General features: G+C 39.9%; 1 protein-coding gene across 2 annotated transcripts in view; it reads right to left on the bottom strand.

Annotated features, from left to right (window-relative positions):
• The window catches only part of LOC134336842 (protein-glutamine gamma-glutamyltransferase 2-like), a 96,588-nt gene that overhangs the window by 15,271 nt on the left and 65,097 nt on the right, over positions 1-16,220 (bottom strand). For both annotated transcript variants that reach the window (XM_063031418.1, XM_063031408.1), the window contains exons 2-8: positions 11,644-11,817; positions 10,680-10,919; positions 9,297-9,415; positions 8,137-8,265; positions 6,564-6,741; positions 5,039-5,174; positions 371-474 (exon numbers count right to left, since the gene is read on the bottom strand). In XM_063031418.1, coding sequence (XP_062887488.1) covers positions 371-474; positions 5,039-5,174; positions 6,564-6,741; positions 8,137-8,265; positions 9,297-9,415; positions 10,680-10,839 — 826 coding nt within the window. In that variant the 5' untranslated portion in view covers positions 10,840-10,919; positions 11,644-11,817. The remainder of the gene's footprint in view (positions 1-370; positions 475-5,038; positions 5,175-6,563; positions 6,742-8,136; positions 8,266-9,296; positions 9,416-10,679; positions 10,920-11,643; positions 11,818-16,220) is intronic.

The following is a 16,220-nucleotide window of genomic DNA, read 5'->3' as shown; positions in this document are numbered from 1 at the left end:
TGTCCCTCTGAATATACCTCTTGCCCATCCTCTGGGTCACCCCCCCCCCCGTCTTTCTCCCTAGGCCTCCTGTCCCATGATCCTCTCGTATCCCCTTTTGCCTATCACCTGTCCAGCTCTCGGCTCTATCCCTCCCCCTCCTGTCTTCTCCTATCATTTTGCATCTCCCCCTCCCCCTCCAGCTTTCAAATCCCTTACTCACTCTTCCTTCAGTTAGTCCTGACGAAGGGTCTCGGCCTGAAACGTCGACTGCGCCTCTTCCTATAGATGCTGCTTGGCCTGCTGCGTTCACCAGCAACTTTGATGTATGTTGCTTGAATTTCCAGCATCTGCAGAATTCCTGTTGTTTGCGTTTAAATTCAACCATTACCTTCACTTTCCTCCTGTGGTGTTGCATCCACAACCTGCCATCCATCAAATCCTGGGGGTAAGTCATTTCGTGCTATCCAGCACTCATCCCAAACATGAAAATTCCTGAAATAAAGGCAATAGACATGAGACAGGGGAAGGGTAAGACGAGGTAACACAAACTAATCCTCATAGATGGATCAAAAGTGGAGAGAGTGAGTAATTTCAAGTTGCTAGGTGTCAATATCTCTGAGGACCTAACCTGGTTACAACTTATTGACGCAGCTGTAAAGAAGGCAAGACAGTGGCCATACTTCATTGGGAGTTTGAGGAGTATTGGTTTATAAACAAAAACACTAAAAACCTCTATAGATGTAGTGTGGAGAGCACTCTGACTGGCTGCATCACCATCTGGAATGAGGAGGGGGAGGCTACTGCATAAGATTGAAATAAGTAGCAGAAACTTGTAAAATTAATCAGCTCCATCATGGGTGCCAACCTCCATAGTATCCAAGACATCTTCCAGGAGCAGTGCCTTAGGAAGGTGGTGTCCTCATTAAGGATTCCCACCACCCAGGACATGCCCCCTTCTCACTGTTACTGCCAGGAAGTAGGTACAGAAGCCTAAAGGCACACGCTCAGTGATTCAAGAACAGATTCTTCCCCTCTGTCATCTGATTTCTAAATGGACGTTGAACCCATGAACACTACCTCACTACTTTTTAAATTTCTGTTATTTTGCACTGCTTATTTTATCTGAACTATTTAATGAATATAAATATATTTAATTTAACTCATTTTTTCTCTATATTTATTTAACATGCGCTTCATTGTACTGCTGCCGTAAAGTTAACAAATTTCACAACATAGGCCAGTGATATTAAATCTAATTCTGATTCTGAATTCTAACATTGTACTTGCCTTCCTTACCACCAACTCAACCTGTAAATTAATCTTTAGGGAATCCTCCCAAGTCACTTTGCACCTCTGAATTTTGAATTTTCTCCCCGTTGAGAAAGTAGTCTATGCCTTCATTCTTTCTACCAAAGCTTATGACCATACAGTCCCCTACTTCATTTCCCCAGCTGCCACTTCTTTGTCCACTCTCCGAATCTGTCCAAGTCCTTCCGCAGACTTCCTGCTTCCTCAACATGACCTGTCCTTCCACCTAGCTTCATATCATCCACAATCTTTGCCACAAAGTTATCAATTCCATCATTCAAATCATTGAAATACGATGAGAAAATAAGTGATCCCAACATCAACCCCTGTGAAACACCACTAGTCACCGCCAACCATAAAAGGCCCCCTTTATCCCCACTCATTGCCTCCTGCCAGTTGAACAATCTTCTATCTATGCTAGTATCTTTCCTGTAATACCCTGGGCGCTTATCTTCTTATGTAGCCTCATGTGCGGCACCTTGTCAAAGGCCTTCTGAAAACCTAAATAAATAACTTCCCCTGACTCTTCTTTGCATATTCTGCCTGTTATTTCCTCAAAGGATTCCAACAGATTTGTCAGGCAAGATTACACTTAAGCAAACCAGGTGCATTTTGGACTACAGTACTTTATTATGTGCCTCCAAGTGTCCTGAAACCTCATCCTTAATAATGGACTCCAACATCTTCCCAACCACTGAAGTCATGCTAACTGATCTGTAATTGTGAGTTTCACTGTCTCTCCTTATCTGATATTAGTAAGTTTCCAGTCCTCCGGAATCATTCCAAAATCTAGTGATTCCTGTGAGATCATTACTAATGCCTTCACGATTGCTCCAGCTAATTCTTTTAGAACCCTGGAATGTACTCCATCTGGTCCAGGTGACTTATCTACCTTTAGAACTTTCAGCTTACCAAAGACCTCTCCTTCTTAATAGTAACTACATTCACTTCTGCGCCCTGACTCTCATGAATTACTAGCATACTGCTTTCTTCTTCCACAGTGAAGACTGAAGCAAAATACTTATTAAGTTTGTATGCTGTTTCTTTGTCTTCCATTACTACCTCTCCAGCATCATTTTCCAGCACTCTGGCATTCAATCTCATCTCTCTTTCATTCTTTATATATCTTTAAAAAACTTCTGGTATCTTCTTTTATACTATTGTCTAGCTTACTTTCATATTTCACATTATCTCTCCTTGCAGTTTCTTGGTTGCCTTCCGTTGTTTTTTAAACACTTCCCAATCCTTTGTCTTCCTGCTACTTTTTGTTTTCATTCATGTTCTTGTTGACTGTTATTGTCTGGCACAGTTGTGTCATCCTTCTATTAGAACTTCTCTTCATCATTGGGATGTATCTTTTCTGTGCCTTCTGAATTTCTTCCAGAAATACCATCCATGCCATTCTGCCATCACCCCTGCTAGTGTCCCCTTACAATTAACTTTGGCCAGATTCTTTCTTATGCCTCTGTAATTCCTTTTACACTTTAATACTGATACCTCTGATTTTATCTTCTCCATCTTAAACTGTAGGCTGAATTCTTTAAGTTTATGATCACTGCTTCCTAAGTGTTCCTTTACCCTAAGCTCACCGATCAAGTCTAGTTCATTATGCAACACCCAATCCAAAATTGTCTTTCTCCTTATGAGTTCAACCACAAGCTGGTCTAGGATGCCACTTCATAGGCATTCTACAAATTCCATCTCTTAGGATCCAGCATCAACCTGATATTTCCAATCTACCTGCATATTGAAATCCCCCATGACCAACATAACATTGCCATTTTCACATGCCTTTTCTATTTCCCATTGTAATTTATATCTCACACCTTGGCTACTATTTGGAAGCCTGTATATAACTCCCATAAGGATTTTTTTCACCCTTTCGTAACTCTACCCACAAGGAATCTATATCTTTTGATCCTATGTCACCTCTTTCTAAGGATTGAATTTCATTTTTTTACCAACAGAGCCACTGCACCCTCTCTAACTATCTGTTTGTACTTCCGATACAATGTGTATCTTTGGATGTTAAGCTCCCAACAATGGATTTCTTTCAGCCGTGACCCAGTGATGCCCACGATATTATATCTGCCAATCTTTAACTGTGGTACGAGATCATCTACCTTATTCTATATACTGAGTACATTCAAACATAACACCTTCAGTCCTGTACTCATCACTCTTTTTGCTTTTGCCTCCCTGTTACATTTCAACTCATTTCACTGACTAGTTTTTGTCCTATCATCTGCAGGTGCTTACTTGTGTACAGGTCATACCTTCCCCAGAAGAGATCCCAATGATCTAGAAGTCTGCCTCTCTGCCCCTTGCACTACTTCTCCAACTACTCATTCATCTGTACTATCATCCTATTCCTGCCCTGATCAGCCTGTCAAATCTGGAGTAAGCCAGAAATTACTACCTTGGTGGTCCTGCTCTTCAGCCCCTCCCCTAACTCCCTGCCGCCCTGCCCCGATTCCTCAGCCACGCAATCCATCTGCCAAAATCTTCCTATTCTTATCCTCACAGGCTGTGGTACAGGCAGCAATCCAGAAGTTACTACCTTGGTCTGCATCAATGAGCTTCTTTTGTTGCTCTTTAGTTTAAAAAGTTAGTCACTAGGTACTCCAAGCAAATATCTAACTGTGACTAAACTACCAATGCGTTTAATATTTTACATGTAATGCACACTCTTTCAATATTAACATCTTATGTTGAGCTCTTAATCTACACTGTTTTTAAAAATATTTATCACAGACAACCTTAACTAAATATTTTGTGATGGCAATGCATCTCAATAGTTGGGTGCATTTATAGAGTTCCAGTTGCCAATTGTAATTAATAAAATACCCAGATCTTCCATGTACAGTGTACTTGAACACTTTCAAGAATTTCACAGACTTAATGACTTCACACAGATCAGTGAATCTGGAAATGTGAGTAGCAACATACTTACAACACAAACTTTACTTTAATTTCTGAAATGTTGACAGCTAAACATTTTTCTGTTGTACTAAAACATTCTCTACTTACCAAAACTATCACTGCACGCAGAAGTGCTGCTGAAATATTTCCCAACCTAGCTCCACCTGTTGATTGGATCTGCCCTTCTTCTTAGTCTCATTCTTCTTTCATTTCAATTTCCTTTCTTCCTACCCTTTGGTTTTACCTCTGGTGCTATATACTGACTATCAAACATGACCTTTTGGACGTTTATAAATCATGAGGAGCAGAGAAAAAGTGAATGGTCACAGTCTTTTCCCAAGATATGGGAGTCTAAAACTAGAAGACAGAGGTGGTGGAGGAGACTTAAAAGGTAAATGAGGGACAACTTTTCCACTCAAACAATTTTAGGTATATGCAACGAGTTGCCAGAAGGACGTGATAGAAGTGGGTAAAATAATAACATTTAAAAATACTTGGATGTACACATACAGGGAAGGTTGAGGGGAACGTGGGCCAAATGCAAGAAGATAGAACTAGCTCAAGTAAGCAACTTACTTAACCTGGAAAAATTGGGTCATAAAGCCTGCGTCTGTGCTGTGCAACTCAATAACTCAATGATTCTAAGAAGGATGTTCATCACCCCTCAACCCGTGTCCCCCCCCCCACCATTCTTCCATGGCTCAAGGGATTGTTGCAATGAAATTTTCTACAATTAGAATTCACAGTAAGTACATTACAATGTTTTGCAGAATGCGTTTGGTAGCAAAGCATTGTTCTGTTTCAATATTTATATCTTTTAACTCACCAGACACTGTCATTTGATTCTCCTGTGTTATCTCCTTCAACACTATAGTATTTGTCAATGGTTAAGTTTGCATCAGCATCGTGAGCAGAGTCAAAGTTTGTAACCACACGGGTTGGAATTCCTAAGCATCTTAAAACTAAAGAAAGAAGTTATCAATTTAAATTTTGTGCATATGTTTCTGTGCTGCCCTTAAGGCATTTATTTGACTTTGTTGGGTCTACGTTTTAAATGATTTGTTTGTAACTATTTTCTAGTTAAAGTTAAAGGTTGATAATTATGTTACAGTTTAACAAAGGTAAATTCATTGTCTATGGTATATCGTGGCAGGTGGTGACATCACCTCCGGTTTCGCCGCGTCTTGTGTGTAACTTCCGGTTCGGGAAGGTGTGAAGGCAGGTGCCATGCGTGCAGCATGATCGTGAAGAGCTCCGTCTCTACTTACGGAGAAACATTGTAGAAGCAACGCCGTAATTTCATCAGAATGGATTTGAAGTAAAAATATTAACGCGGTTTCTGTTAAGGAACCGGCGGTTCGGGTGGCACGCGTGTCGGCTTTTCAATTTCAAACGCGGGGTGGGCCCAAGCCCGATGCCAGTTTGATGCGACCTCCTCGCTCGCTACTCAGGGTGGCTGGAGACACTCGCTAAAAGAAGAGAGTGCGGGTGGTCTCCAGAATGAAACAGACGCTGTATATGTTTGTGTTTTTCATCAACAGTTTTCACCATATGACGTTAATGTGGAAGAGTGCACAGTAAATGGTTACTCTGTCTTCATTGGCTCCGATTTAACTTGGTGTTTAGTCAGAGTTTCAACACACTGCACGAGAACACTACAGTTTCCAGTAGTGGCGAAATATCCTCTTGGTTGAGTGAATGAAATTTAAAAATTTTAAATAATAAATGTTTCCACTGAAAATTATGATCATCAGAGATTTAAATGTCCAAAATCAATTTCAGTAACTGCTTTTTTTTACTGACAGTAAAAGAAGTTATGATAAAATCTTTCACTTTGATGTGGATCATCTGCAGAGCAAATTTCAGGACACTGCTTATTGAAACCAGTTGCACTTTGCTGATTTCGTGCATTAATTCTGTCAGGTTATCATATTTTCTGTTGTGACAAAAGCATAATATCACCAGTTAATATCACTTAAGTCTATGGTGCACACTTTGGAGTTGCTTTTTTTCTCTATTTCTACCATATGCTTACTTTGATATAGAGAATCGGCCTCTTCACACACTACATGTATTTTCGTACTCTCCGTAGTTCCTACCATTAGTGACATTATGTAAACTGTCATTTGTATTATTCCATTGGATTTATGTTAATCTGCTACTGAAATGCTGTTCCCATGCAACATTTAGGAATATGTCATTTAATATTAAAATATTTTTCTATAACCATTTACCTATGAAAAAATATACTTCAATTATACTCAGAAATGTTTAAATGTACAGTATATGTACATTTAACACAAATTTTAACTCAGTTTCTTTGATAGATCAAATGCCAATTGTCTCTCTACCTGTACAAGTCACTCCTGCAAACACCCAGCACTGCCCATAGCGAACTGCTCTACAGTTCTTTTTATTCCATTGGCGAAGAATTGCAACACTTCCATTCCATCTCCCTGGACTCACTCCATCAGTATATGGGGAACTCCACCTACCAGTCAGAATTCCTTTATCATCTTGAGAATTCACCTGGAAATGAATGTGTACAGATATTTTTTGAAGATGCAAAAATGTGACAATGAAAAATAAATAAAACAAATGAGTATATTGGATAACTTACAAAGAACTGACTCCCTTTTTTGCATCTGACAGTCATGACAATTTCACTTTTTTCAACGTATTATTTGGTCCTACCTCATATTGTTTTTTCTGGATCTACTGGTAAGGAAATGAATAATCCACAAACATGGTGGTAAGGGATAACCTTATTTACTTTAAGACCATAAAATATAGGAGCAGAATTAGGCTATTTGGCTCATCCAGTCTACTCCGACATTTCATTATGGCTGAGCCAATTTCCCTCTCAGCCCCAATCTCCTATCTTCCGCACCCCACCCCCAATATTCCCTGAGCCTACATGCATATGAAGTCAAATCACTGTGAAAAGTCCCTATTAATGCCTAAGCTAGAATCAAGATGGCAGGAAAGAGAAAACAGAAGATGAATGTCCAGGGGTGAGCAGACGAGATTTTGTTTGGACCAATGGCATGGGATAGAACATTAAATCATAGTTTTGCTATTAGTGAAAAAGTCTAAAGAAATCTACGTCCAGTCCAGATCAGTCCAGATGAAGGTTCTCATTCCAGGCATTCATTGTCTATTTCCCTCACATGAACATATACTCAGTGGCTACTTTATTAGTAACAGGAGTTATCTAATAAAATGGTTCATTGAGTGTAGAGTGAGCTATCAGAGACATTTTTCCCTTGGGAGCGAATGGCTTAAGCAAAGGAGAATAATTTTAAGATGTTTGGTGGAAAGCATGGGGAGTGTGGGTGGGATATCAGAGGTAGTTTTTTGTTTCACATAAAGAGACGGTGCATAGAATGCGTTGCCTGTAGTGACGGTAGAGGCAGATACATTAGGGACATATAAGAGAATCTTAGATAGGCACTTGGATGAAAGAAAAATGGAGGGCTATGTGGGAGGGAAGGTTTAGGTTGATCTTAGATTAGGTTAAAGGGTTGGCACAGCATTGTGGACTGAAGGGTCTGTACTGTGCTGTATTGTTAATGCTCGGTGTTTTATTCTCCTCCTCCTCTTCTGAGTTTCCTGCCTTGTGGGTTTCATTCAATGACATGCATTCTTCAGTTCGTCATCAAAGTGATACTTCTTCAAAGTGAGAATTGGCAAATTAATGTATCACTAATCCTCTCAATAGACTTCCACAGGAATGAAAGTATCTGAACCTGACCACATTCACTCTTCCTTGACCCAGAGACTGGAGATAACTGGTGTGCAAAATGGTCTTTCTATCCTAGATGAGTTAAGATACCTTCATGCTTGCACTGTTTCTGACAGAGTGACTCTGCCAAGAGTACACCAGGGATGTCGTAGCTTTATCCTTGACATTTAAATGCTTACCATGGCAGACACAGTTCTAGCAATGTACACAGCAGAGTTTCGATTTTTAATCTCCTTGTATGGTGATTTCAGATATTTGGGCGTCTTGTCCAATACCTTTAGGCAGATGTCCAAAATATCTTCTTCAAACTGGAGAAATGAATGTTTATATCAGTTTTAAACATCACAAATTTAATTCCCAGAGTTATTCCCGTGCTATATTGTTTTAAATTTAACTTAAAGTTACTTAATTTTATTTTCCTTTTCTCCAGTAATTAAGAAAGTAACATTTCAGCTGCTCTTAGCATTTTTTCTTCAGTTCTTTGACCTTGAATCCAAAAGTGGCTCATCCTTTCTCAGCTTCACTCGCCTTGTCAATTAAAGTACAGATTTTTAATCCCAGCATTGGAGGCACCTACCTTCTTCCTTTGTTTCAGTTTCAGAGGCCACCCAACAGTTTCTGCTATCAAATGTACAGCTTACTGCGGTGATTAATTCATGTAACAGTTTTTCATTTGCAGATCGGGATTCTGTACTCATGGCTATACAGCTCAAGCATTCACACTTTCAGTATTCAGACATAGGCCCAATGCAAGAATCAGCAGGTCTTTGGTTACAGGAACAGTACATACAGCTTAATTTCAGTATGGTATGTAATGCGAAAAAGGCACTCTGGAATGTCAAACCCTAAAAGGTGAGTGATGGAAAGTTTTGCAGAGATGTCAGAGGCAGGTTTTGTAGAGTGGTATGTGCTGGTGGTAGTCGCAGTGGCATTTAAGAGGCTCTTAGATAGGCGCATAGATGGAAGAAAGATGAACAGTTATAGAGTGTGTAGGAGGGAAGGGATAAAGGAGTTGGCTGATCTAGATCAGCACGACATCATCGATCAAAGGGCCCAGACAGTGCTACATTGTTCTATGTACAATATTCTAACCCAAATGAACTAACATTATTCTATCTCTGGAAATTAGCATATCTCAGCTGATTTCCATTATTTTAGTGCAAAATGAATACATTTAGTTCTTTAAATTACTTAACAAAGAATGATTTAACACAGAGATACATGACCATGGAATCAAAAGAGCTCTTTCCATGTTAACCAGTAGAAGTATAAAAACGTTATGTGATTTTACTCTGTCCAGCAAAGTAAAGCAATAAACTATTTCCTAAAACTCATATACCTGTCCAAAATTCCAGTCTCTGCCCCTGATGTAACCGCTACTACCAAAATAAATAATTCCATTTTCATTCAACAAATATTCATTTCGTTGAATGTCACTGTTGAGAAAAACTTCATCCTCTGAAAGATAAAGGAGACAAGGCAATAATCATATGATCCTGACAATATCAAAGTAAGTTGCAGAAACTTGTAAAATTAGTCAGCTCCATCATGGGTATTAGCCTCCGTAGTATCCAAGTCTTCTTCAAGGCACGGTGCCTAGGGAAGACTGTGTCCATCATTAAGGATCCCCACCACCCAGGACATGTCTTCTTCTCATTGTTACCATCAGGCAGGAGCTACAGGAGCCTGAAGGCACATACTCAGTGATTCAGGAACAGGTTCTTCCCCTCCGCCATCCAATTTCTACATGGACATTGAACCCATGAACACCACCTCACTACTTTCTGTTTTCTTTTGCTCTACTTATTTTAACTTCACTATTTAATAGACAGATATAAAAACGTAATTCAATTTTTTTTCATTTATTTATCATGTACGAAGGGTGATTGATAAGTTCGTGGCCTAAGGTAGAAGGAGTCAATTTTAGAAAACCTAGCGCATTCATTTTTCAACATAGTCCCCTCCTACATTCACACACTTAGTCCAGCGGTTGTGAAGCACACGGATCTTTGACTTCCAGAAAGTGTCCGCAGCAGGGGTGATTGATAAATTTGTTGCCTAAGATAGGAGGAGATGAGTTATACAGCTCTTGTTACATGCACATGCATTTCAACTCTGAGTGATTATGCAGAAGGTTTGAAGTTAATAACTCATCTCCTTCTACCTTAGGCCATGAACTTATCAATCACCCCAGATGAGTTATTAACTGATGAGTTATTAACTTCAGGCTTTCTGCGTAATCACTCAAAGAGTTGACCTGCATGTGCATGTAACGAGAGCTGTATAACTCATCTCCTTCTACCTTAGGCCACAAACCTATCAATCACCCCTGCTGTGGACACTTTCTGGAGGTCTAAGATTCATATGCTCCACGACCGCTGGACTAAGTGTGTAAATGTAGGAGGGGTATGTTGAAAAATAAATGTGCTAGCTTTTCTAAAATTGACTCCTTCTACCTTCGGCCACAAACTTATCAATCACCCTTCGTATTTCATTTTACTGCTACTGTAAAGTTAACAGATTTCATGACATGTGCTCATGATATTAAACCCGATTCTGATTTGTAAGATATTAATAATGCAAATTCGACTGAGACTTACAAAGCACTAGTTCCAGTGCCATCTGTTAAACATAGGCAAACTTACATTGGAGAAATTCATCATAGCATCTATTGCAATGAGGTACTAACTGCAGAAATACAGTTACCTAAAATGAGATGTACCTGAGCACCAGGGATTGAAGAGTACAACAAAATTTCCAAGATTGTACTTCACCTCCTCTTTGTAAGCATGCTTCAGAAATAAGTTGTAGTAACCAATTATGGCTTTTGGCGATGATGATATGGCCAAACATAATTCATTTCCGGTGACAGAGGAGATCATTCCACTCCATCTTTTTGCATTTAATGACTCAGTGAAGCGAACCTCTATTTTGGTATTGTTTTTTCTCTTAGGTTCTTGACCTAAAGCAAGAACAACAGAAATAACTAATAATATATCAAAAACAAATAGTATTCTGTTTTGAAAGTGCAATAATAATTCTCTTTTAACCAAACTATTTTGTAAAGACAATGCAATTTTATTTCAGTATATATTGTATATACTATAGCAAAATGCTATGGAACTCAGCAGGTCAGGCAGCATCTATGGAGAGGAATAAGCATTTCAGGCTGAGACCGCTCATCAGGACAGAAGGTCTTGGCCCAAAATGCTGACTGTTTATTCATCTCCATCGGTGTTGCCTGACTTGCCAAATTCTTCCAGCATTTTGTGTGTGTTACTCTGGATTTCCAGCATCTGCAGAATCTCTTGTATTTAAGTATATACTGAATCCTTTGCAAGATAATAGTTTGTTAGAACTTATAATTCTCCTACAGTACAACTTTAATACATTGAAAACATTGAAAACTGTCCCAATTCTAAATGTTCAGTTCATATCTGGGGACAGGGTCTGGTGTTACTCCAAAGCAGTCTTCCCCAGTCACAGGCATTGGATGACTATTAACCCAACTCCTGTGGGAGCATTTTGGTGGAAGCAAGTGTAACTATACATACGAGTAAATATATCACATTTGTTCATTTATTAAATAAATATCACAGCATAAGAGTACTTTTTAACATATCTGTTTATATCTTTCATGTTGTATTGAAATATTGCAGGACATTTTAAAGTGCACGTCTCATTACCTGTCTCTAAAATCAAGTTTAGTGTGGCCTCTTGGGGATTGAATCCATCTTTGAAGGTCACCTTAATATTGAAGGGTTGTCCCCTTCTGACTATCAGTCGCTTGTTGCTAATCTCAATTGTTCGGTGCTCCGTGTTATTCTTTTCATACTGGAAGTCAACTTGGCACCTGTTAGCTTGAGGAAGATTTATTAAAGATTGTTAAAGATTATTAAAGATTTATTGTTAAAGATTTAAATGTTGCTGAGCTCCCCTGATTGAGGATTCTGTGACTCTTGAAGGGAGAATAAAAATATCTATAACATGAATTGAAGAGAAGTAATGGGACAGAATTCATGGCTGGCAGTAGCTAATCATGTTTGCTGTCAATTTTTGTCATGAATATTCATGCATTAGCACTGAAACAACTTTGGATTTAGTTTGTACATACCAGACAGGAAAAAAAACACACCACTCTCTGGGTGAAGTAGGTCCTCCCTTCGGTCCTTTCTCATCCATCTCTTACCTTTGACCCTAAAGCTACAGACCCTAAAGTACATGTTCTCTGGATTTATCTACATCTGATATGAAGACACACAATCTATACCACTCCTCATTTTATATATCTCAGTCCTATCTTCTGTTAACATCTCTGGACCAAGGAGAACAGACCATGTCCAACTAATCTCTACAATCTCTCCTCAGGACAAAAGCATTCTATGGTAGGCAACAACCTGGTGAATTGCCTATGCATCTTTCGATAGTGTGGAAACCAGGACCATGTGCTCTACTCCATCTGAGCTCTGGCCAATCTTTTATAAATTTGAAGCATGCACTCCCTGTTTTATTCAATGCTACAACCGGCAAAGGCCAATATCCCATATGCCTCCGTAACCAAATGATCAAAGGGGAAAAAAGATTATGAGAGAAAACTGGCAGGGAACATAAAAACTGACTGTAAAAGCTTTTATAGATATGTGAAAAGAAAAAAGATTGGTTCAGACAAATGTAGGTCCCCTACAGACGGAAACAGGTGAATTGATTATGGGGAGCAAGGACACGGCAGACCAATTGAATAACTACTTTGGTTCTGTCTTCTCTAAGGAGGATATAAATAATCTTCTGGAAATAGTAGGGGACAGAGGGTCCAGCGAGATGGAGGAACTGAGGGAAATGCATGTTAGTAGGGAAGTGGTGTTAGGTAAATTGAAGGGATTAAAGGCAGATAAATCCCCAGGGCCAGCTGGTCTGCATCCCAGAGTGCTTAAGGAAGTAGCCCAAGAAATAGTGGATGCATTAGTGATAATTTTTCGAAACTCTTTAGATTCTGGACTAGTTCCTGAGGATTGGAGGATGGCTAATGTAACCCCGCTTTTTAAAAACGGAGAGAGAGAGAAACTGAGGAATTATAGACCGGTTAGCCTAACATCGGTGGTGGGGAAAATGCTAGAGTCAGTTATCAAAGATGTGATAACAGCACATTTGGAAAGCAGTGAAATCATCGGACAAAGCCAGCATAGATTTGTGAAAGGAAAATCATGTCTGATGAATCTCAGAATTTTTTGAAGATGTAACTAGTAGAGTGGATAGGGGAGAACCAGTGGATGTGGTATATTTGGATTTTGAAAAGGCTTTTGACAAGGTCCCACACAGGAGATTGGTGTGCAAACTTAAAGCACACGGTATTGGGGGTAAGGTATTGATGTGGATGGAGAATTGGTTGGCAGACAGGAAGCAAAGAGTGGGAATAAACGGGACCTTTTCAGAATGGCAGGCAGTGACTAGTGGGGTACTGCAAGGCTCAGTGCTGGGACCCCAGTTGTTTACAGTATATATTAATGACTTAGATGAGGGAATTAAATGCAGCATCTCCAAGTTTGCAGATGACACGAAGCTGGGCGGCAGTGTTAGCTGTGAGGAGGACGCTAAGAGGATGCAGGGTGACTTGGATAGGTTAGGTGAGTGGGGAAATTCATGGCAGATGCAATTTAATGTGGATAAATGTGAGGTTATCCACTTTGGTGGTAAAAACAGGAAAACAGATTATTATCTGAATGGTGGCCGATTAGGAAAAGGGGAGGTGCAACGAGACCTGGGTGTGATTATACACCAGTCATTGAAAGTGGGCATGCAGGTACAGCAGGCGGTGAAAAAGGCGAATGTTATGCTGGCATTCATAGCAAGAGGATGCGAGTACAGGAGCAGGGAGGTTCTACTACAGTTGTACAAGGCATTGGTGAGACCACACCTGGAATATTGTGTGCAGTTTTGGTCCCCTAATCTGAGGAAAGACATCCTTGCCATAGAGGGAGTACAAAGAAGGTTCACCAGATTGATTCCTGGGATGGCAGGACTTTCATATGATGAAAGACTGGATCAACTAGGCTTATACTCATTGGAATTTAGAAGATTGAGGGGGGATCTTATTGAAACGTATAAAATCCTAAAGGGATTGGACAGGCTAGATGCAGGAAGATTGTTCCCGATGTTGGAGAAGTCCAGAACGAGGGGTCACAGTTTGAGGATAAAGGGGAAGCCTTTTAGAACCGAGATTAGGAAAAACTTCTTCACACAGAGAGTGGTGAATCTGTGGAATTCTTTGCCACAGGAAACAGTTGAGGCCAGTTCATTGGCTATACTTAAGAGGGAGTTAGGTATGGCCCTGGTGGCTAAAGGGATCAGGGGGAATGGAGGGAAGGCTGGTACAGGGTTCTGAGTTGGATGATCAGCCATGATCATACTGAATGGCGGTGCAGGCTTGAAGGGCCGAATGGCCTACTCCTGCACCTATTTTCTATGTTTCTATGTTTCTATGTTACTTATGCTGCCACCTTCAAAGATCTTTGAACTTGTACAGCAAGGCCACTTTGTTCCTTGGTGCTCCCTCAGACTCTACTAGGTATGTCCTCATTAGCTCTCCCAAGATGCATCATCGCACATTTATCTGGACTATACTCCATCTGCCATTTCTCGGTCCTTTACACTAACAGACTGATATCATCCTGTAGCATAAGTGTACCCTCCGTATTATCAATAACTCCAGCAACCTTTGTAAAATCTGAAATCTTGCTGATCATGCTTCCTTCATCTGTATCCAAATTATTCATGTTTTACAAATAGCAAAGGTACCACTCTGATCAGTGTGGAACACCACTAGTATGAGGCATCCAAACACAAAAAACGACCTTATACAGTCACCCTTTATCTTCTAATGCCTAGTCAATTTTGGATCTGATTTACCATTTTTCCTTGGATGCTTCGGACCCTAACTGCTTAGACCAGTCTGTTATTGAAGTCTGTGTAAAACACGTCCACTGCACTGCCCACAGTCAGTACACCTCTTCAAAAAAATTTTGTAGATTGGTCAAGCAAAATATGCTTTTGCCTTTTTAAATGATCATTACTCCTACCTCTCAGAATCTTTTCCACTAACTTCTCTGCTACTGATGTCAGGCTCCCAGGTCTGTAATTACTAGGCTGTAATTACTCTGTTGCTTTCTTGAAAAAGTGGATCACATTTGCTATCCATCTGGTACTTATAGCCAACAAGCTTTAAAAATCTCAGTTAGAACCCCAGCAACTTCTTCCCTTGTCCTGGGGAGCAGCCTGAGATAAACTCACAGCCCTGGGGATTTATTCCCCTTTAAGCATGCCAAGGTCTCAAAATAGCTCCTCTTTATGGAGATTTCATCTGTCACTTTGTATATCAGAAATTGCTCATGTTGTTCCATTGTTTAAAAGGGGTTCTAAAAGTAAACCTAGCAATTATCGGCCTGTAAGTTTGACGTCAGTGGTGGGTAAATTGATGGAAAGTATTCTTAGAGATGGTATATATAATTGGATTTGTACGTGGAAGGTCATGTTTGACAAATCTTACTGAATTTTTTGAAGAGGTTACTAGGATAATTGACAAGGGTAAAGCAGTGGATGTTGTCTATATGGACTTCAGTAAGGCCTTTGACAAGGTTCCGCATGGAAGGTTAGTTAGGAAGGTTCAATCATTAGGTATTAATATTGAAGTACTAAGATGGATTCAACAGTGGCTGGATGGGAGATGCCAGAGAGTAGTGGTGGATAACTGTTTGTCAGGTTGGAAGCCGGTGACTAGTGGTGTGCCTCAGGGATCTGTATGGGATCCAATGTTGTTTGTCATATACATTAATGATCTGGATGATGGGGTGGTAAATTGGATTAGTAGGTATGCAGATGATACTAAGATAGGTGGTGTTGTGGATAATGAAGTAGGTTTTCAAAGCTTGCAGACGTATTTGGGCCAGTTAGAAGAGTGGGCTGGAAGATGGCAGATGGAGTTTAATGCTAATAAATGTGAGGTGCTACATTTTGGCAGGATTAATCAAAATAGGACATACATGGTAAATGGTAGGGCATTGAGGAATGCAGTAGAACAGAGGGATCTAGGAATAATGGTGCATAGTTCCCTGAAGGTGGAATCTCATGTGGATAGAGTGGTGAAGAAAGCTTTTGGTATGCTGGCCTTTATAAATCAGAGCATTGAGAATAGGAGTTGGGATGTAATGTTAAAATTGTACAAGGCATTGGTGAGGCCAAATTTGGAGTATTGTGTACAGTTTCGGTCACC

Source organism: Mobula hypostoma, chromosome 2, assembly GCF_963921235.1.
Source record: "Mobula hypostoma chromosome 2, sMobHyp1.1, whole genome shotgun sequence".
Lineage (NCBI taxonomy): Eukaryota > Metazoa > Chordata > Chondrichthyes > Myliobatiformes > Myliobatidae > Mobula > Mobula hypostoma.
Note: the sequence above shows the minus strand (reverse complement) of the source record. Positions and strands in the feature narration are given on the sequence as shown.